The following is a 22384-nucleotide window of genomic DNA, read 5'->3' as shown; positions in this document are numbered from 1 at the left end:
CAGGGGAGTGGGCCAAACATGTCTCTAGAGGGTCAGAGTATAGAGTCAGAAGTGCTCTATCTTCCACGAAAGAATTGATCATGTTAATGTCGTGGGTATCGTCATTATCCTCTAGCTGTTTACTCATATTGAAAAAGATATTGAGCTCTAATGTCATACTTTTAAAAGATAAATTCACAATTCCATTTCTATAATCAATTATGGCATTTGATGTAGTAAAGAATGGACGACCAAGAATGACGAGAATTTGACTGCTCACATCTATGATGGGTTGAGTATCCAAGATAATAAAATCTACTGGATAGTAGAATTTATCAACTTGGACCAACGTATTTTCAATCATCCCTTTCGATACATGAACTGATCGATCAACAAGTTGTAACGTGGTCTGGGTGGGTTTTAATTCACCTAGACCTAGTTGTTCGTAAACTGAGAAAGGGATCAGATTTACACTCGCCCCCAAGTTAAGAAGTGCATGTTCAATCCTGTGATTCCCAATTACACAAGTGATAGTTAAGCTACCGGAATCCTTGTATTTTTATGGCACATCTTGCTTGAGGATGACACTAACTTTTTCTGTCAAAAAAATTTTCTTTTGTATGTTTTATCATCTTTTGGTAGTGCATAAATCTTTTAGAAATTTAACATATGAAGGGATTTTTTTTTAACGACATCTAGTAGAGGAATATTAACCTTCACTTGCTTAAACACCTTTAGAATATCCTAAGAGTTATATAGAGGTTTTGGTGAAATCAACCGTTAAGGGAATGGCGCAATTAGCTTACACATTTTTTCCAATTCTTCCTCTTATGGAGTAGTGCTAGGTCAAGGTCTATCATTCTCATCTTCTTCCAGATCCTTATGCTTTTTAGTCCTCACCGAAATAGATTTCTCAATTATCTTTCCACTCCTAAGAGTGGTGATAGACTTAGCTTGCTCTATTTGATTTGGAGAACTTGGGTCACTAATTTCATATTGTGATTTTGGATTTGGTAGAGGTTGGGCTAGAAGAGTCCCTTTCTCTCCAATTGTTAAGTGTGACTCAATCCGTTGAATGGCCTTGGTCAGGTCTTGAAAGGCTTATAATGTGTCTTGGTTGAAAAGCTCTTGGTTTTGGATGAGTTTTAAAACCGGATCCTCTTGAGGCCTCTTTTGATTTAAGAGTTGAGTAAGGACCTCTTGTAGGTTAGCCGTTTGTTCATTCCTCTAACTGAAATTTGGATGTTTCCTCCAACTGAAATTGTATGTATTCAAGGTGGGTCCACGGAAAGGTTTTTGTAGTTGTTCACGACATTCAATTACTCATTCAATATTTCTTGAAAAGCAGGAATTGTTGGACAATTTTTAGTTGTATTTATGTTACAAGCACAGATACCACAAACAGCTTCTGCAACCTTATCGGGTTTAAAAAGTATTATCTTCTTAAGTTCCATGGCCTCAACTTTTCTTGTGAGATTGGCCACTCTTGCATTTATATCATCTTCCTCTTTTAAAACATAAATTTCTCTCATTTCCTTTGATTGAGTAGGCTTAAAAGTGGAGGGTCTTGGGGAGGTATCCCATGATTGTGTGTTTTCAGCAAGTTTATTAAAATAATCCCACGCATCATCGCCTTCCTTATTCATAAATTCCCTATTACACATTATCTCCACAAATTAGAGCATGGGCGAAGTCAATCCTTTATAGAAGAAGCTTGACATGAATTTACGAGATCCTTATATGCTCCCAACATTGGAAGAAGGTTTCATCCTCTTTTTATGCAAAATTCACGATTGTTTTCCTTAAGGTATTCATTTTATGATATGGGAAGAACTTTTTAAGGAACTCCCTTGTCATCTCAACCCATGTGCCAATGGACCGTGGTCTTAAAGAATGTAGCCACAACTTAGCCTTTTCTTTCAAGGAGAAAGGGAACAATTTGAGTCTAATTGTGTCCTCGTACAAGTTTGGAAAATGTAATGTGGTTATTATCTCATCGAACTCTTTCATATGCAAGTATGGACTTTCAGATTCAAGTCCATGAAACTTAGGAAGGAGTTGAATTACTCTCGGTTTAATATCCACAGTTCCTACATTCAATGTAAATATCATGCAAGAATGTGTACTCACCCCCCTTTGGTTGTAAATAATCACGTAAAGTACGAGGCGGGGTGCGTGATGCACCTTATTCTCATCATGGGCCTCCTCAACTGGGTGTTGAGGTTAATGTGCAGCCATCACTTCTATTGACTCGGAGGATCTTAAGTGGTGTCTAATCCGGTGATGGATAAACAACCCTTCAACTAATCATCCTTCACTCAAGAGATAGAGAGTGTTATCACAACCCACTTGGACACGAAACACTCGCAGCCCTCAGATTCTAAACAACTAATAACTAAAAAAAAAAACTAAAGAAAATAAGAAATGTAGAAAGATAAAAGAGAATTAGAGAGAGGTTACCGGATTGGAGTTGCTTTGTTAGGATTCAACAATATAGAAAAACAAAGTTAGATTCTAAAAATAATTTTAGAAAAATTCTAACTTAAAAACACAATAGAAATTAACTAAAATCTTAACCTAATTTCAATACTAATTAATCTCAGAAAAACCTAGCCGTAGTCTCCGGTAACGGTGCCAAAAACTTGTTCACAACCACAAGTGCAGGGTTGCGATGTAGTAATAACTCGGTGAGACCGAGGTTGAATCTACAAGACTAAACTTGTACTTATTTTGAAAGTAATTAGAAGTAGAATTAGAAAAAGATCTAAATTGAAATTTGAAATAGTTGAGAGTAATTGTGAATTAATTATCAATTTAAAAAGGTAACTAGAGTGCCAAGGATCTACTTGTAGCTATCAAGATGCTATCTCACTTGATTCAAGAAACACAACTTGAATTGGAGTCTTATCCTATCCAATTGGAGGATGAAACAATCAAATCAATTCTTTGAACTTATATTGAATTAGTTCACATATGAAGGAGTATTTTGATGATTGGAAGGGAATTCATGCATCCACCATGCCCAGGAGATGATGGTGAATCACGAGCTTTACTAATTCCACCGTACCAAAACAGAAAAGAAGATATTCAAAGTTATCACATCATCTATTGTAATTTGAGTCACAATAAATCATAAAAAACTGAAAATATTCCTTAAATTCAAACTAGAAATCAATGAAGTTCAATATAAATAAGAATCAAAGTAAGATAAACATCCCAACACATTACAAGCTTCACCTCTTAGCCCTAACTAAGAGGTTTAATTAACCATAGACATGATTGAAACTAAAACCCTTGAACGAAACATTAAAAATAAATAAAAAAAGAAGAAAAACTCTTAGGAAGCTGCTCCACCCCTTAGATCTGCTCCTTGAAATCTAATTCATGTTTAGAATTCCTTAAAGAACCCATATTTATAGCCTTTGTCTGACCATCTTTGAAAACCGCCTCGAATTTACACACTCTGCATAATGCCTTCGATGTCATCGAACGTTACTTGAATCTGGAAGTCATGCCTTTTTGTATTGCATAATGCCTTTCACACTACGTAACTCTTCATATCATCGAACATACCTTCGATGTCATTGAACAGTCCTTCGATGTCATTGAAGGGTGTTCGAGTAATCGAAAAAGTGTCCAAATTGTTCCAGCGAGTTGCTCCAGAAATCTCCAAAACTCTCAATGTCATCAAAATGCCTTCGATGTCATTGAACTGGTCTTCGAGTAATCGAACAGGGCTTCGATGTCATCAAGAAATGCATCTAATTTGTCTAGCAACTAAACTCGATTTTCATGTAATTCTTCGATGTCATCGACCTGTGTTCAATGTCATCGAACACTTGCTTCGATGTCATCGACCACTAGACAGTGAAGTTCAGATTCTCTGAATTTTTGCACTTTGCACTTTCGACTTCCTTCCTTCTTTATTTGATTTCTTTGAATCTTTGAGTCTTAAAATTTTCAATCTTAGTCTCCTAAGATCAATCCCTTGCCTTGGTGATTCTTGAGCATCAAATCCATGCTTTTAACATTCTTTTCAATCTGAGCTCTCAAATTCACATCGCAATACAAATATATATATATATAATATACCTATTAAGCATTATCATGTTCATAAAACTAAGATATAAACATGGGTAAATATGCAATATTTGACACTCAACAATAGGCTTATGTGTTTTTCAACGTGCATGTAGATGTAATGCATGGCATGCTGGAATTCGCATCTATCAGCATTATCATAGCCATCATCTAACACCATCATCACACATGCCTTAGGTGTCAGGTGTTTGTTCATCATCATGCATATGGTTATCCCTACATGTACCATCATCATTTATGTTATTTTCGTCTATGCATCAAATAACATATGGTCATTACAGACATGTAATCATCGTGACCATCAACATGTGCATTATTGTCAATTGTATATCAATATCATCTCTTATGTAAGTAGTATCAAATTACACACACACACACACACACACACACACACACACACACACACACACACACATTCATTAGCAACAGGATCACTTTCACTTCATGATTAACATAAGTGATGTCATAACTACCACAAACAACTACTCATCTATCATCAATGTATATGCCATCAATTCACCATCAATTAAATCATCACCATATTTGATATTAACCCCACCATAATCACCATCAATTAAATCATTATCATATTTGATATTAGCCCCACCATAATCACCATCAATTAAATCATCACCATAATCGATATTAACCCCACCATAATCGCCATCAATTAGATCATATCCATCATTTCAACCAACAACTCGCCATCATCATCATCATGTTACCACACATGTATCATCATCTCAACCATCAATAAGTGCGTCCCACCTAGGTGTGACTCCTACATTGACCTTAGACTACGTGCAAGGAATGCAATACTATAGGTCAAGCGTGAGTCCCACTTGGCAAACCACTAGGCCAAGTCCAAGGGATAAACTTTCACCCACAAGGCTTTTAATGATGTGGATCCAATTCCACAACCAAGTGGGCCCCACATATTCCACCATTAACTAGAAGATAAATCACTATCTCAAACATAAAACCCACATGTCAACATTGTACAAATTCGACATCATGTTGGGCCCACAAGCCTCATGCACAAGTAAAACAAGAAACCTCAACTATTACGGCTTATATAATCCAAATGGCCCCCACTAATTGTGGCCCAACTGATTAGTGGTGGTGTGCAAGGCACGTTGCCCACTAGGCAATGGGCCTACCTAACGGGCCTAAGAAGGGTTACCATGATGGGCTTCCTACTCCCAAGTGTTTCCATTGATATTGGGCCCAACTGGGTCTAAGTTTTTTTTTCTTTATTTAGATGGGCTCAAGGCCATATATAACTTCAGAGAAACAAATGGGCAGCAGGGCTATCCATCGTATCTCCCACACCATCAGAAAATGATAGGCTTATATAGCATGTAAGATATGCCTCACAAGGCAAGGGTAAGGCCCATATAAGACAACTCACACTAAATGGCCTACTTGTGGTTTTGGGTCCACAACCACCTGGGAATTCATTTTCAGAGTTTAGATGATGCATTAAATTCCTTGGGAAGGTGGTGCACCCCACTGATGTGGCACCACATAAATTTTGTCAAACAGATTTTTGGTGAAAAGTGGTTCCACGCCATTTTTTAGTCAGTTTCATGATCATGTGGGGACCACATATGGTGAAAGGAAATCTCCCTATGGTAGCTCTATGTATGGGCCTTAAAACTCGCAAGGCGAGCCTCATTGGTTGAGTGTGTACAATATACAGTGATGGCCCAAACAGAGTACTTGAAGAAACTGTACAGGAAATACAATGCAGAAATAGTTTTGGCCTAATTTTGAGTAGATCCCATGATCACATGGGGCCACTTTTGAGTGTGTTGTCAGGTTCCTTTTGTAATAATATATATAGACTTCAAAAATCATAATGTGGGACCCACTGGATGCGCATACACAATTTTTGGAATAAGGCTAAACATGGCCATTTCAATTTTCTGCGCAGAATTTTATGCACAACTGTGCCTGGCCCTATTTTGATATCCACTCCCCGATTATGTGGGGTCCTCTATGGCCCAAGTAAAAATACTATTTCTCCTGCCATTAGTATAGGATAGAAGGTCCAGGTGATGGCCCACTCCTATCTTGTATGTGGGGTCCACCATAGAGGCCCAAACTTGGTCCAAAACATAGAAAATCAGATATGCAGTTTCAGAAATGGATGTCGCAACTTTGGGTCAACTTCTCAAACACTTGAGGGATATTACTGATGAGGTGGCGGGAAATCCCAATACTCAGACATGTCAAATAAACATCACCCATGATGAGACCCTTTGACACAAAGTATGAGCCCACCACGAGGTGTCAAAGAGGCCTACACGCAATACAGTTAAGTACTTCGAAAATTTTCAGAAAATAAAAAAAAAAAAATGCAAAAGAAAAAAAATAGATCGAATGGCAAGTGGAGCCCACATGCTGGCAAAGCATAGATAAGACACACTTATCAATGCTCATGCCTGTCCAAATTGGATGGCCTAATAAAACACATAAATCACAAATGGGTCCCACTCCCAAGTGGGTTTGCAATAAGAGGATGAATGTTATAGACATAAAAATAAAAATAAAATAAAATAAAATAAACCACACATACATGCATACATACATACATTCATACATACGGCATACAAAAGTAGGACATAATCTATGTAGATTAAATATCAACGATCAGATTCTCTGCTGTAAAATTTGAACCAACAAATGGTTTTGGAATACATCATTAAGTCTAGATATAGGTTTTCAACCATACAGGCTCTTGGATCCATCTGAACCACACATAATAATTTAAGATTTATTCTTACAGAAGCATCTGTCGGTCCAAAATTTTCTAAATTACATCAAAAAAGAATTTGAATACGGGGACCATACATACGATTATTAACTCAAGTTAGTTGAGGAAAAATCTCAAATAGATTTGACCATTGGAATCATAGATATGCCCCACATGATGTGTGATCATAACAAGCTCATAAATACATTTTCTTATGAGGCCAAGATCTCAATCATCCGAATTCCGATTAAGGTATATTATCCACAGTTGGAAAGCTACTTCGATTTACTACGAATGGATCATATATTTCTATTGGGTTCATTCAAGGGACAAAAAATGAGTCCATTTTTAGTAAATCAGGACCATCTGTGTGCTGCTAGATCGTAGCCTAGTAAAGTTGATGCTATGGGAGATTGGACCGTCAGATAGCCACAAAATGTGGTTCAGAGTTACCTCATAGTGTGATACATATTATCACCAAGGTTTACATTAGGTCTTAGTATGGTTGATTTTATATAATTTTTACAAGTTGTTGTCTAGATAGGAAAAATGAATTACATGTGAAAGGTATAGATATAACGTTCATCCTAGTGGACCATACCGATGTGGGCTACCTTGTTGACCACCATGGCCAGCCATACATGCACACGGGATCCCCACACCAATGGGCCCTGTGTACATTAATAAAACACAAAAGGAAGAAAGAAAGAGGAGAAAGAGGAGGGAAAGAGGGGACATAGACACACCTCAAACGAATGGACGATTGGATGATGATTAGTGGTCCTCTCCCTCTAGATTTAATAATGGGCCACACCTTAGCCCTACTCTCTCTCACTTTCTCAAAATTTTAAAATTTTTCTAAGTGTAGCAAAAGTATAAGTGTAAGAGAGCTCCTACTCTTTTATAGAGAATGGGGGTTGAGGTGGCAAGATGATGTGGCAAATTTGGGGAGTCTTATTAGTGCTAAAAGTAAGGTGGAAGGTGGTGTATACTATAGGTAGTGGATAGATGAGGTGGATGGTGCTAAGCATGTATTGGCTAAGGTAGATGAAATCTAAGCATTCATTAGCTAGTGGATGGATAAAGATTGTGAGTTGTAGGTGATGCATGGTGGATGATGAAGTAGAGTATTTTAATTAGTTGTTTGTAGTAATTTGGTACAAAATAAGGCATGCATTGGATGCATGTGTAAGATGAGATGGCCATGGGCCATGATTAGTTTGTAAGGCATGATGAGAGGACTAATGATGAATTTTGGTATAGAACCCATTTTTATCTCATAGTGCATTGTCTCATATGTACTAGCTCTTCATTTGTCATCTAGTGCTCATCATATCTAATGATAATTCGTATATTCTAGAAAGTGGGCTTTAGATCCACATGGGCCCAAGGCCAATGGGTATGGCACAATAAAGGTTGCTTGTGTTATAAGATATGTAATTTGGGTTGTCGATTTAATGGGTCGTATCTCACTAATGGAGCATCAGATTGACGCATGATTTTCACCGTTGTGACTGTAGGGTCAATCGGTCAACATAAGAAGGGTTTCAAAGGCATACGGCACAAATCACTTGGGTGGGGTTGTTGGGTACACATCTATGCTGTGTACAATCAATCGATGATGCAGATGAGGGCATGTGTGTGCTTGGGCCATGTTTCAAAGTATTGGAGGCCAACATTCTGCTCAGGAGTGTGCCTCATGATCCCCTTATTTTTACAAAATGGATTAAATTTCTTTGAAGTGAGTTCACCTCCAATATTATTCCTTCATACCTTCAATTTCTACCATGTCTACCTTTCAACAATCGACTTTCACACTTTAAATGTGGTGAAAACATCGAATTTATTTTTGAGAAAATAAATCCGCATTTCTTGGTATCTATTGATGAATGAGACAAAATATGATGACCCCCCAGTAGAAATAACAACCAACATGCCCCATACATATGAATGCACATACTCAAGCAGACCTTTACAAACATGCTTTTCAGTTTTAAAAGTTAGTCATGAATATTTACCATATATACATTGCTCGCATATAATAAGTTCAATACTTTTAAAAACATGAATCAGGGAATGATCGTAAAGTACTTTCATGCCATAGTCGTTCATGTAGCCTAGGCACGCATGCACAATCGTGCCGACGTGGATTCCATTACAAACGTTGTAGCTCCAGCCATTTCAATGTTTTCTGATCAACTTATGTAGATTAATACTCCGCTATGCTTTCATCATAATAAGTACCCCTTTCGAAACTTTAAGGACCTTATCATAACCAGTGAACTTACAAACAAGTGCCTTAAGAGCTCTTAAAGATATTAAATTCTTCCTGATGTTTGGAACGTTTCGAAAATATGTCAGAATATGCTCCACACCATCGAACATTCTGATGCATACTAAACCGATTCCAACAACTTTACATGCAACATCATTGCCCATAAAAACCTGTCTACTATTGTAATTATTATATGTGGTGAACCAAGCTTTGTGAGAAGTCATGTGGTATAGGGCAGTTGAATCCAAAATTCAGTCATTACTAAGGTAACCGGATTTAAATGCGGTCAAGATATCACTACCTACCACCTCCTCGCATGATTGTGTTGTATTGACATCTTTTGGTGCATTCTATGATTTTCTCCCTTTTGAGCCTTAAGATTCCTACAGTCCTTATTCATATAGTGTATCATCTCACAATTCCAGTACTTCATCTTGCCCTTCCCTTTCAATTTGGATCGCGATCGAGAATTGCCCATCTTCTTTTCAGTATTCCTTCCCTTGGAAACCACGCATCCATAGAAGTACCTCTGTTCCTCTGTAATAGTCTTTCTTTCTCAACTACTTCTCATGAAGGGCTAAGATGACAGTCTCCACATTGATAGTATCCCTATCGTGGATCGGCGTGTCTACCAGATTCTCGAAAGATGATGAAAGTGAATTCAAGAAAATCAAGGCTTGATCTTCCTCTTCAATCTTAACCTATGAGTTCGTCAGTTTATATAGTAACTCGCTAAAAGTACTCATGTGTTCATTAATGTCAGACCCTTCTTTCATTTTAAGATTATAAAATTGCTTCTTTACATGGAAAAACCCTTGCCGGAAAAAAACCACAGCACAAAGCGATAACGAATCCACTATAATAATCAGTGTTATAAAAAATGGAAGAACTTACCAATCAGGGGATACACCTTAAAAACCACAAAAAAATCCTAGCTTTGAACTCACCTTGCTCACCAAAAGCCCTAGGCACAGTTTTGATACCCTAATCCCCAATTATAAACCATTCAAAAGGATTAAAAATGAATTAGGAAACAAAACTCGTTAATGGGAGTTTTGATCATATCAAGTGTCATCGATGACCCACCGATAGGATCAAAGCCACATTCGATTAGATCAATTTGTACCCAAAAATATCCAGGGATCAAAGGCAAAAAATACAGGATTTTCTTGATGAGACCAAGTGGGCTGTAGATGATATCGATAGTTACTTGATGGGATCGAGTGGTCTGATCACGCCATCGACAAACTCAATTACAGACAAATTAAAGACATCTGAGAACACAACCGAGCCCTTAGTCATTGACCAACGTCTCTTTATCAGGGACATTAACCCGTCAACCGAGTCTGAGGGTTGTAAGATATATATATATATATATATGTATATATTCTTGCTTCAATAATTTGGGAAATTAATAAATCTGTAATACATGTGGCCCACCTGATCTGTAGATCAGTCTGTTTTTTTAGGCTAAATACTTTGCTGAGTAGCACACCTGATGAATTTCCCAATCTATAAAACGCTATAAAACAAGATTTGGTATACTAGAAGGGTTGGTTTTCTTATTAATTGGAATCTAAATCTTTAGGACTTCTTATTGGCAGCTCTACGAAAAATGAACATTGCAAATGAGAGTGAGGCACTAAACTCAAGTGGTATGAGGTACCGATGTCTTTCCTCAAGTTAATCTTTGGAAAGGCTCTCAAGCAGAGGTATATTTGTGGCTTTCCCCTATCTTCAGTATCATTTTCTTTTATATTTATTTGAGCTATTCACTTCTTGTAACATATGTTGAGTTGTAGAAATGTGAACAACAATAGAAAGCTTGTTCACATCAAAACTATGTTTGATAAATGAATGGGGGAAATTACATGTGTTTATACCTAATCTGAACATCTGGGGCCCATGGTTGGTTTGTCCAACCCATTGATCTGAAGGTCTCCATTTACCATGCCCAAAAAATTCTCTTCATTTGATCAAGCCTAAAATTTTCATTGTTGGCATGTAATTACATGGTTAAGAAGAAATGCACCAACAGTCCACGTTGGATGAAGAAAGATTTGATGGTTAGGATCTTCCAACTTGGGAGATTTTTTTGGCATGTTTCATCCCAGGATTGAATGAAGCACAAATCTCCTTTTTTCCATCTTCAACAAGCAATGTCAGACGATTGATCAACTATCTGTGTCTGCAAGAACAGAACAATAGTTACTGGAAAACTTGGAAGCTTGTCTTACTAAAGGCCAAAGTCAATCTAGCATTTTTCCTTTAAAAAATAATAAATTTTATTATTTTATGCAATATTTATGGGAAGGAAATGTGATCAATGTTTCGTAAAAAACGAATCAACTTAGAACTTAGAAGAGAGTCAAGAGAGAACAATAGGATTTCATAAATGACCAAGATAAAATTAGAAAAAAGAACAATGATGGATTTGTGCTCAAAGTGTTCTTTGAAGGGTTTTGAAATTACAACATGAAGTTGGAGGGATAGGATTAATCAGTCATGAATGTTAGTATTTTACATGATCAAGAATCGAATTTTCTCTTTCATCCAATCCACTCACCTAAGGTCTACCTACCAAGAATTGTGATTTTTCCTCCAATCATTACCTAAGGATTCCTTGTGTCCTGAAGAGAGTCTGGCCCTTGATTGATGATCATGGTTTCTTAGAAAAGTGGCATTATTTATCAAAATAGGGAGGGGTTGTTTGGTTGTCATCCTAAACGAGTTAATTTTAAAAATAAGAATGAAGAGATGTGGATTCCATGTGTCCTTACGAGAGCATTACCCTCGATTGATCACGGTTTCTTCTCTTCTTCTTTTTTTCTCTCTCTTTTCTTTTTTCAATGGTGAATTGCTTATATAAAATATACTTTAATCCATAGAAGGGGGCCAAAAACCTTATCTCTTGCAATGAGGTACAATGGACTTCTAAACATTTCCACAGCTGCAACACTAACCACTTGTTCTAAAACTTCATACCGATAGAGCGTGGCGAATCAATCCCTTTATCTCATAGCCTAGGCCCCACTTCCCATGGGTTGGGTCATCGGCCAAGCCGTGATGGAGGATAATTAACCACTTGCTCTAAAAGCTCAAACTGATAGTGCATGGCGAATCGCCAACCCCAAGTATGACCTCGCTTCACATAGGTCACCCCACTCAAGCCCAATGTAAAAATGTCTCTACATTAATCACCCCATGTGATGAGTCTCGAACATAAGAACTCCCGCTCTGATACCACATTTATGAAAGTAAACTAATCGCTTGCTTTAAAAGCTCGAATTGATAAAGCATGGCGAATCAATCCCTTTATCTCATAGCCCAGGCCCCACTTCCCATGGGTTAGATCCTCAGCTGAACCCCCCTCGTGGGCTCCACTTCACATGGGTTCCGCCTCACACGGGCCGCCTACCTCGAGTGTGCCCTTGCTTCACACGGGCCGCCCACCCCGAGTGTGCCCCCGCTTCACACAGGCCACCTCACACGAGCCTGGTGTGAAAATGCCCCAGCATTAGAGTTGGCTCCTACTTGCCCCTTGAAGAGCTATCCAAATTCAATTTAATCCATCCCAGACTTGGTTTCTCCCACCTAATGGGAACCAATCGACAAGTGATTCTTTTTGACATATCTGCCCCCATCCACATGTTACCTCTAATGTTTGGCACGAGATCTTTTTAAGAGCATTCAAATTTCCTCCCATTTCCTCTATCCACCCACTAACTTTATGAATGACTCTCTTTGCATTTACCATTCTACAACCCTCAAACCCTGCATCATTTCATGCCAGCTAGATTTCCCACATAATGAACATTGGCACTAAACCCCTCAACTTGCCCAGCATGGAATGTGATTTAGCACTCTTCATGCACTGACTTAGTCTTTGCAAACTGGATTTATTAGGTAACTAAACAATCCTAAATACTCTATTAAAATGAAAACCATACTACCTTTAGCCAAATTGGCAGAGCAAAATAGGTGCCCAATATCTTCGGTGTATGTATTCCTGTTCAATGATGTCCATTGCAAGCTCCCATAGTCTGCATCTCCTTCCTGTATGTACTCTCTCTTTCTTGGACTTCGGGAGTAGGAGTATTTACTCTCTCTCGGGAGTCTCTCTCTCTCTCTCTCTCTGTCTCTCTCTCGGAGCTCAATGCTGGTTGCTGCAACATCTTCCTCTACATTCTAATCTCTCTCTCTCTCTCTCTTGGAGCTCAATGCTGGTTGCTGCAACATCTTCCTCTACATTCTGATCTGCAATGGCACAAGATGGTTGTGCCCATGTTGGCTTGCTGTTGAAATTCCCTGCATGAACCCCTGCACCGTAGCTTACACCTCCTTTAGAAGCACTGTTTGTTTAACTCCTTGTGACACCTATCTGCTTTCCAACTTCTGAATTTACAATGATCACGGTTACTTGTGAGTGGAATTGTTTGTCAAAATCTAATGGCATGTTTCGTTGCCAGCTTAAAATGAGTTAATTTCGAATCTGACAAAGACCTGCTAAAACAGCCCTCATGCAATGTTAAATGAATTTGGTGAGGTAATGATTTACCACCTCCCCTCACAGGTGTTAATGTTTGGTATGTAAGCATGACTCATACCTTCATGTCGAAGAACCATGACGTGTCCATGTCCCATGAAGTATTGCGACATTTAGTTCTTGAAGTCGGTAATAGAAGTGAGAGATGGTGTGAACTATTGACTTCCCAATGAGTGCTTGCTGACAACGGCTGTTTACATCATAGATGCAACATGCATGGGATTTCACGATGATGATGAACTCCACGATTTGGCTAGTAACTAGGTGATGAATCAACAGCGTTTGGGCAGGTCAGCAAAAGGGCATACAAAAACCTGGAAATTAGGACTTCTGCGAGTCGCTCAACTAGGATCTCAACGTCACAATCACACAAAGTGCTACTAAATTTCAAGAAAAATAAAAAAATAAAAATCTCCCTCTCTTCGTAGATAGCTTCTTTTATAGAGAAAACCAACCAATAATAATGTTCTACATGGATTAACCAATCATATTAGAGTGCAAGTCCTAATAACCGATAGGAAATAACCTAGCGTATGTTCCTCCAATAAGAAGGGACTTTATAAAAAATAATAATAAAATAAAATAAAAAACAGATGGAATTAATTTTACAGTAGATGATAGCTGGACCCATATGCTGCCTACATCACTTACAGCTACAGTTCTGCTTTCAAAGAAAACAATGAGGAAAATGAGGAAAAATTATTATTAAGTGGCACCCAAACACTCCCCTGTTAGAGTTGTCCTCCAACTTTAGGTAAATTCATAGTGACTTGTAAAATAAATTAATTTTATTCTCAAGACAATCATGTACATTTCAGTCACTTCTTGTGTGTTTCACTAGAACATGCTTAATAATTATCACATTCATGGTACTAAAAATGGTTACATGACAGCCATTACTTAACAGTAATGGTCAGAACAATTATGTGTTATGGGGCCATAACAGCTGTCATGGGTAAAATGGGCCATAACGGCTTGTTAAGGGGCCGATACAGAGTATTTTTTTTAATTTTTTTTTTTTAAAAAATTATTTTTTTTTTTTAAAGTATTGTAATGGTAATGGCAGTGGCCATTACAGCCACCGTTACCATTATTGAATACCTTTGTCACATTAGAGGAAAAAAGAAATGTTGCATTGAAGTGCACTTCCTAACTCAAGCCTTAAAATAAATTAAATTATTATATTTTTTCTTTTTGCCAAGTATACAATTTGGTTGAGCAACAAGTATAGAATTCAATTTTTGATTTTATGGAAATGATCACATACAGCAATTGTAAGTGAACTGTCATGTGAATTTTTATGCCTGATCATTTCTTTCCCGCCAAATGTCACATCTGTAGAAATATCCGATCTGTGAAAAAGGTGGGCCACAGCATGGTAATCACCAGATATGGAATCCAGGCTGACCCTCTCATAAGGTGGAACAAAACATCGAAACCTATAGATAGTCAATGGTATGATTCAATATTGGTGTGGCCTACCTAGTATGTGGATTGCCATGGCTTTCGTACCAGGTTGATTGTCATTGTGTGGCCCATCTGTTCATGGACCAGATATTCTCTGCACATGACAAGTTGGCAGGATGATCATTTCTCTTGGTTGAAATCTGAAATTAATAGAACAAGTCCATTATATATCAAGCTATATTTAGGTAAATTGGTATTGTTTTGTAGAAGGATGGTTTTTCTTAATTTTTAATGAACATTTTTTTTTTTTTTGGCATGACTCATGGGACTTGAACTCATATAATTTGTATAATAAAATTTATTATTGATTGGAAATAATATATATGAGCATGTATTATTGCTTAAACTCTGCTTTTCATTCCAAACTTCATGAAATGTTATTGATAAACTTGCTTCTAGCTGTTCACATTTAGTCTACAAGCACGAAGTAACAATAGATTTGTTTGATTTCAATCCATAATGTTCATTAGTTTGGAGCTTCGGTAATTCCACACATGTAAAAAGACCATCCATATGGGTTTGGGCACTTAGACATTCTCTACCAGAAATAAAATCAGTCTACCCAGTATGTTGGCCACGGTATTAGAAATAGTTAGGCAGGTTAGAAAAAATTCAGCTAAGTTTACCTACAATCCATTCTATATACTATGGCCCAACTAATTAGTGGTCAACCTGATCCTTGAATCTCACACCTATATGACGTGCTGGCGCATGCATGGTGTGAACTGGCTTAGAAAACTCTGTTATTTTCTTTTGTCTAACCCTCACTTAAACCAAACTAGATTTTATATACAAACTTTTGCAGTTGTTGTTACTTTAAGGGTGAATCGACGACACTGGATGAAGCTGAGATTGCAATGCTTGATCTATGCGGCGAAAGGGCACAAATACAAGATGGTCAAACCATCCTTGATCTTGGCTGTGGACAAGGACCATTTACTTTACACGTTGCTCAGAAGTATAAAAATTGCCGTATTACAGCCATTACCAACTCAATCTCTCAGAAAGACTACATAGAGGAGCAATGCAAGTAAGACTTTTTAAGTGGTATTATTAGTTTGTACTCTGCTTCCTTGTATTTTATATGTAAATCTCATATAGTTATGCATGGTTTGCATCTTATAATTTCTTGAATGATACTAGTAGCAATTGCACCTGCTGGTAGCATTACAAAGATACTAGTAGGACAATACAGTCTCTATAAATCAACACTTAGTCAGACAATACGTCCCTATAAAATCAACTCCATATACACCTAGGTTGGCCACAACCATCTTTTCACTATCAACCATCCAAGGGCCTCTTCGAGGACCTATATGAGCGATCGTGTAAAAAGTTTGGTTGATTTCAGGATGGCACCCAAACATGACCTTTTACTGTCAACTTGTACAAAAAAGATATCATTGTTGAGAAAAATCTTTAAGAATGTTAAATACAATTAGAGAATGCTATTGAAGAAGTTATATCAAGTAACTTTCCACATTCATTCCTTAGGAACCTTCAGCTATTGAATGTCGAGATTATATTAGCAGATGTATCAAAGCTTGAAATGGAGGCTACGTTTGATAGGATAGTAGTTATTGGATTACTCGAGGTAAATGATCTCCTCTCATCTTAAAATCAAAGCTTAATGTTTGAATCATGTGGATTGAACCATGAGTACTTAAACTTCATTTGTTTTCACAGCACATGAAGAACTATGAGTTATTTCTAAGAAAGGCATCCCAGTGGATGAACCATGACAGCCTTCTTTTTGTGGAGCATGCATGCCATAAAACCATGGCTTATGGGAATGAGGTATGCTCTCAAGTCATCGATCAAGCTCTAGGCTTAAACATCACCATGTTGCCAAATTATAGTTTTTATCTTGAATTTGAAATTTTTTTTTTTTTTTTCCTTCATTCATTCCCCTTTTCTGTTAGCAAATTACTATGCTTCATGTCCATGCCCTCAATTTGAGCTTATTGTAATAAGATATATCACATGTTAATCTCATTGGCCTCCTTTGCAAGCATCTCTTATAGCCTATTGATGACGATGATTGGTACACGGACTATATGTTCCCTGGCGGGACATTCATCATGCCATCGTCCTCACTTCTTCTATATTTCCAGGTTAGACCGCATAACTCTATTACGAGTAGTTTATACCTTTCTTATATATCACAATTAGTTTATTCTGCATTCCTATTCCTTGGCATATTTTCTTTTGTTGAATGTAGAATATGGATATGTGAAACAAACATTAATCCATGCCAAAATGCAAGAAAACCAAAAAACAAAAAAAAACAAAAAAAGACAAAAAAAACAAAAAACAAAAGTGGATTCTATAGAGGAAACAGTTTGGTTTGCAGTGTAGTTTCCATGGATTTACTTGAAAGTGTAAAAAATGCATTGGTCAAACAGTCGCCTTATTTTCCTCTGGAGGCCCTCAGAAATTCATTTAACACCTTTTTTTTTTTTATGGATGTCAAAGAATCCTGAAATGGAAAACGTTTTACAAGACTTTTTAAGTCGAAATTTCAAAATTTATGACTTCTACTTTGTGGGGTCTCTAAGGGGGCGTTTGGATTGTAAGTTACTTAAGCTACTTATGCCTTAAGTAGCTTATCTTGATTTCTACTTATTAAACTGAAGTGATTAAGTAACTTTAAATAAAAAAGCTACTTATAATTGATCATAAACCAAACTTACTTATCTCAAATAATTTATTCATTTACTGCTATAAGTAGAAAAAATAACTTATTTGGTGGTATCCAAATGGGCCATAAATTTTAAATCAAGAGCAATGTTACGAAATTCACCATACTACAGTGACGCATCCTCTCCTCCCCCAAGGTCCACCATGATGTATATGTGAATCGCCATAGCATAACTCTTGAGTCAATTCATCGAAGTTTCAGCACATGAACTTCTCTTTGTGGGATCAAATAGTAAGGGATTGTGTCTAATATTTTTTAACTGCTTGTCAGGATGATCTGTCAGTTGTTGACCATTGGATTCTCAACGGGAAGCATTTTGGACGCAGCATGTATGTTCAAACTTTAAAAATATGGCATACTTGTTTTAGCATTGTCTTGATTTTGTCCAGCATTACTAAGAGTGGAACTTCCATTTCATTTCTTGCAGGAAAGAATGGTTGAAGAATATGGACTCTAATATGAATGCCATAAAGAAAATAACGGAGTCTTCTACTGGCAATGTGGAAGAGGCAATGAAAATAATAATCTATTGGCGAATTTTTTTCATTGCCGAAGGCGAGGTATTTGCACATAATGATGGGGAAGAATGGATGTGTTCTCATGTTGTCTTTAAGAAGAAATGATTTTGAGTTCAATAGGAACTGCTGGATTGTTCTTTTTTCTCTTTAAAAAAACCTGGCATTATGGAGTTAATGGCATTTGGTACTTGAACAAATGATTTCATGGGTGCAATAGTATGGTTGAATTCTCTGGTTTTTCATATCCTGTTATTTCTAAGTTGTCCTGTTTCATATCCTGTTATTTCCGAGTTGTCTATAGACCGTTTTTGTGCCACTGAATATTATTGTTAATGAGATGACCAAGTTCTTGCATCGATGCATCCCATGCTAGAAATTTTGATTATTATGGTATGCTTGATGCTTGCTAGAAAGTTTGATTATTATGGTATGCTTGATGCTTGCTAGAAATTTTGATTATTATGGTATGCTTGATGCTTGCTTATTTCGTTGAAGAGGCCTGATCCATGACAAACCTTTGTTAGTTAAGCTTAACCTATAACGCGATGTCTAGACCCACCATGATCTGTGAATGACATCAAATCCATCTTTCATGTGTGCCCCCTTATGTTCTCCTTGGCATAAAAAATTCTGGACGACTGAATGATTGAACCATCCATATGTTTGGTAGCCCACATGCACACACTTGCATTCCTTGTGGTGAAAAAAAAAAAAAAAACAGCTATTAGTCTCTAAAACCTAATTACTTTATGAAACCTAATATTAGATAAGAAAGGGAGAGAGTCATGGTGAATTTGACTTTTACATTGGAAGAGAACCAAAGCCTGCAAATAAGAGAGATTCTTGACCCGTTCTATCTCAAGCTCAATAACATGTAAGGCTTCCTATCTCTAGCACACACTCAAGAACCTGTTTGTTTTACCATTTACCTAAATGAGTAATAGTTATTTACCATTGTAATTTCTAATGGGGAACTGCGAAAGGACATAGAGTTGAATCAAGCAAAGTACTCACAATTGCACAACCAAGTCCAATCACAAACAATCTGAATTTTATGTGGAAAAACCATTTCCAGAAAGAACCACGGCACAAATCAACCAGTAATGCACAATGAAAGCATAAATTACAAGAGATAGGAAGTTACCGATTCAAACAAGTCTCGAATCTCCTTCACAAGCCCAAGCTATACCCTTGAAACCCTTAGGAATGAATTAGAAAGCCTTAGAATACCTTTTTCTCTCACCCAATCCCGATTACACCCGATATATAGTATCATATGGTATCACAATCGGAATAAGAAACAAATCCCGCTCTTATGCAATTCTGCGCGCGCTTGATGGCACTTCGATGACGGGTTGGCTAGTGACCGTGCCACTAGCCAATGGCCAGTGGTCGGTGTGCTGTAGGCCCCACCATGATGTATGTGTTTCATCCATGCTGTCCACCCATTCTTCCATATCATTTTATCATATGAGAACAAAAACGAGTTTGATCAGGCGTGCCTTCTCCCTGGTTTTTTCTTATCCAATTTCTCTTCCTCGACCACTACTTTCTCGCCGCTGCAACTCCTCTAATTTCTCATCTAAGATATACTCTCTCTCTCTCTCTCTCTCTCTCTCTCTCTCTCTCTTCGCTTCTTCCTCCCTTGAAAACCCTAATCACAGTAGATATTTAAACCCAATGTCAGAGGGGATCTCAGCCATGGATGGGGGGTTTCGATGATGGATGATTCGTGGATTGTTGGTGGTCAAGGATTTTTATTTTTATTTTTGGTGGATGCTTTGTGTGGGTGGATGGGGAAAATGTGGGCGACATTTTCTTGCCTATTGGGGTACCCCATCCATGGCCGTGGTCGTCTCCTCGAGTGGTTTTCCTCATCAGGCATACCCTATATCTTGATCGAGTGCACGACGGACCCCCAACCACCCACATTGTTTGATTTGGGGGCTCGCCTTTCGATTTTGACCTCCTATACATGCGAGCCCCAAACTGAACACTGGGCCATTTCTTTACGCCAATTGAAGCCCAATGACTTCATTTTAAATCTCCAGTTATACTTCAAGGGCTTTCTCATTGTGATGAATGATGCATTGGATTGTGCAGGCTATCCACAGAGGAGGAGCCAGATTAGACCTGTTTTTGTTTTTTGTCAGCTTGTTAGAACACCCACTGTCAGCCCGTTCACACTTCACAGTTAGCCACCCCCTCCAGGAATCGATGCCAAGACCTCAGCTTTGAAACGAGGTATCTTTCACTCAGTCTACCACTTGAGCTACGGATCTGGGTGAGACAGATTAGACCTCCTTGACAACAACAGACTAATTTTCTAAGAAGTGGATGAAGATAATAGACAGCATGCATCTACCATTCATACATTGAGATGGGCCTACCGTCAATGTCTCACCCACACACAAATAACAGCTTGATTCAAAATTTCTGTGGCCCAGGAAGTTTTCAATAGTATGCGTTCAATCCCTACTTCTTTATGTGGTGTGGTCCATTTGAGGTTTGGATGTGACTATTTTTGAAATCATGTCTTAAATTCATCTCAAAAAATGGATGGATGGTGTGGATATAACTCATACATCATGTGGGCCCCAAAACTTGGTGGCCTCACTGGCGCAATCCGCTTCCGCCCAAAATGCTTTTTGGGGTGTAGTATGACTTGTACCACAACACACCACCAAACTGGCTTGTGTGTTTACATTGCCAAGTTCTATGGGTCCCACCATGAGGTATGTGTTATATCCAAACCATCCATCCATTTGGCGAGCTTGTTGTGAGGCTAGAGCCGAAAAATTAGACAGATCCAAATAACCACATTGCAAATAGTAGTATGAAATTGAGCGTCTACCATTGAAAGCCTTTGGGGGACCATGAAGTTTTGGATCAATATGATATTTGTTTTTTATCTTCATCTTTTTCATCTTCATCAGGATTGTGTGACCTTATGAATGAATTGGATGGGAAATAAATATTATAGTGGGCCCTACAAATGCTTTAACGGTGAGAATCATTTTTCCTACGCTATTTGTGATGTGCCCACTTGAGCTTTGGATATGATAATTTTTGGGATCATGTTCTAAAATGATCTCGCTGAATGGATGAACAGTGGATATAATAATACATCATTGTCGGGCTAATATGACTTTGATCTTTTTTGAACTGTTTGTACAATTCGGAGCTCGAGGAGCCTCATCACTATCTTCGCATGAGATGTTTACACACCAACTAAGTTGGTGGTGTGTCGTACACCAGCCAATCGGCTAATGGGCCAATTAGTTGGTGTGGTCAATTCCATACTATTTGCAGTGTGGTTCACTTGATCTTTGGATCTCTCTTATTTTTAGGTTCTAGCCTTACAACAAGCTTGCCAAATGGATGAATGGTTTGGATATAACACATACCTAATGGAAGGACTCGCAGAACTTGGGGACGTAAACATACAGCCAGCTTTGGTGGTTTGTGATGGGGTGCGGATTTGATACTCACAAGGTCAATAGCCAAATTCCTCCTCAAGTGACGTCACCTAGCTCTATGACCCCCATAATACAAATATCCCTATCGTCTAACCATTTATAGAGATCGTTTCATGGCATTACATAAATATCCAGATAGGTATAAATTTCAAGTGAACCCACTACATAAAACCGTGGAAGGAGTCACACATCCAATACACTTGAGCTTTCGATGAGACACATTTTCAGGATCATGCACTAAAATGATCTCTCCAAATGGACGGACGGTGTGCATAGAATAAGCATATCATTGTCGGCCATGTAAATTTGATCTCCTTGCAGCAGTTTGTACGTTCACGGGTTTGAAGAGAAGACGCACTCCTCTTTGAGCGCCGCTTACACTAAGTTTTGTGGATTGGCCGATGTACCACACACCACTTATCTCGCTGGTGTGTTGACGTCACTAAGTTTTGTGGGTCCCACAATTAGTTATGTTTTATATCTAAACTATTTGTTCATTTGGCGAGGTTATCGCAAGGCTTGAGCTGAAAAATAAGACAAATTCATATATTAGGTGAACT

The 22384-nt window shown here is 37.9% G+C and overlaps 1 protein-coding gene across 3 annotated transcripts in view; it reads left to right on the top strand.

Moving 5' to 3' along the window:
* The window catches only part of LOC131232759 ((S)-coclaurine N-methyltransferase-like), a 76825-nt gene extending 58238 nt beyond the window's left edge, over positions 1–18587 (top strand). The window contains exons 2-8 of one of the 3 annotated variants that reach the window (XM_058229233.1): positions 10718–10825; positions 15932–16156; positions 16621–16720; positions 16813–16923; positions 17151–17240; positions 18098–18156; positions 18255–18587. In XM_058229233.1, the coding sequence (XP_058085216.1) occupies positions 10782–10825; positions 15932–16156; positions 16621–16720; positions 16813–16923; positions 17151–17240; positions 18098–18156; positions 18255–18450 (825 nt within the window). In that variant the 5' untranslated portion in view covers positions 10718–10781 and the 3' untranslated portion in view covers positions 18451–18587. The remainder of the gene's footprint in view (positions 1–10717; positions 10826–15931; positions 16157–16620; positions 16721–16812; positions 16924–17150; positions 17241–18097; positions 18157–18254) is intronic. The other 2 variants (XM_058229235.1, XM_058229234.1) reach the window with 2 other exon arrangements.
* Positions 18588–22384: the final 3797 nt, after the last annotated feature.

The sequence above is a fragment of the Magnolia sinica genome, chromosome 18 (genome assembly GCF_029962835.1).
Source record: "Magnolia sinica isolate HGM2019 chromosome 18, MsV1, whole genome shotgun sequence".
NCBI lineage: Eukaryota > Viridiplantae > Streptophyta > Magnoliopsida > Magnoliales > Magnoliaceae > Magnolia > Magnolia sinica.
This window is presented reverse-complemented; position numbering and strand designations above follow the sequence as displayed.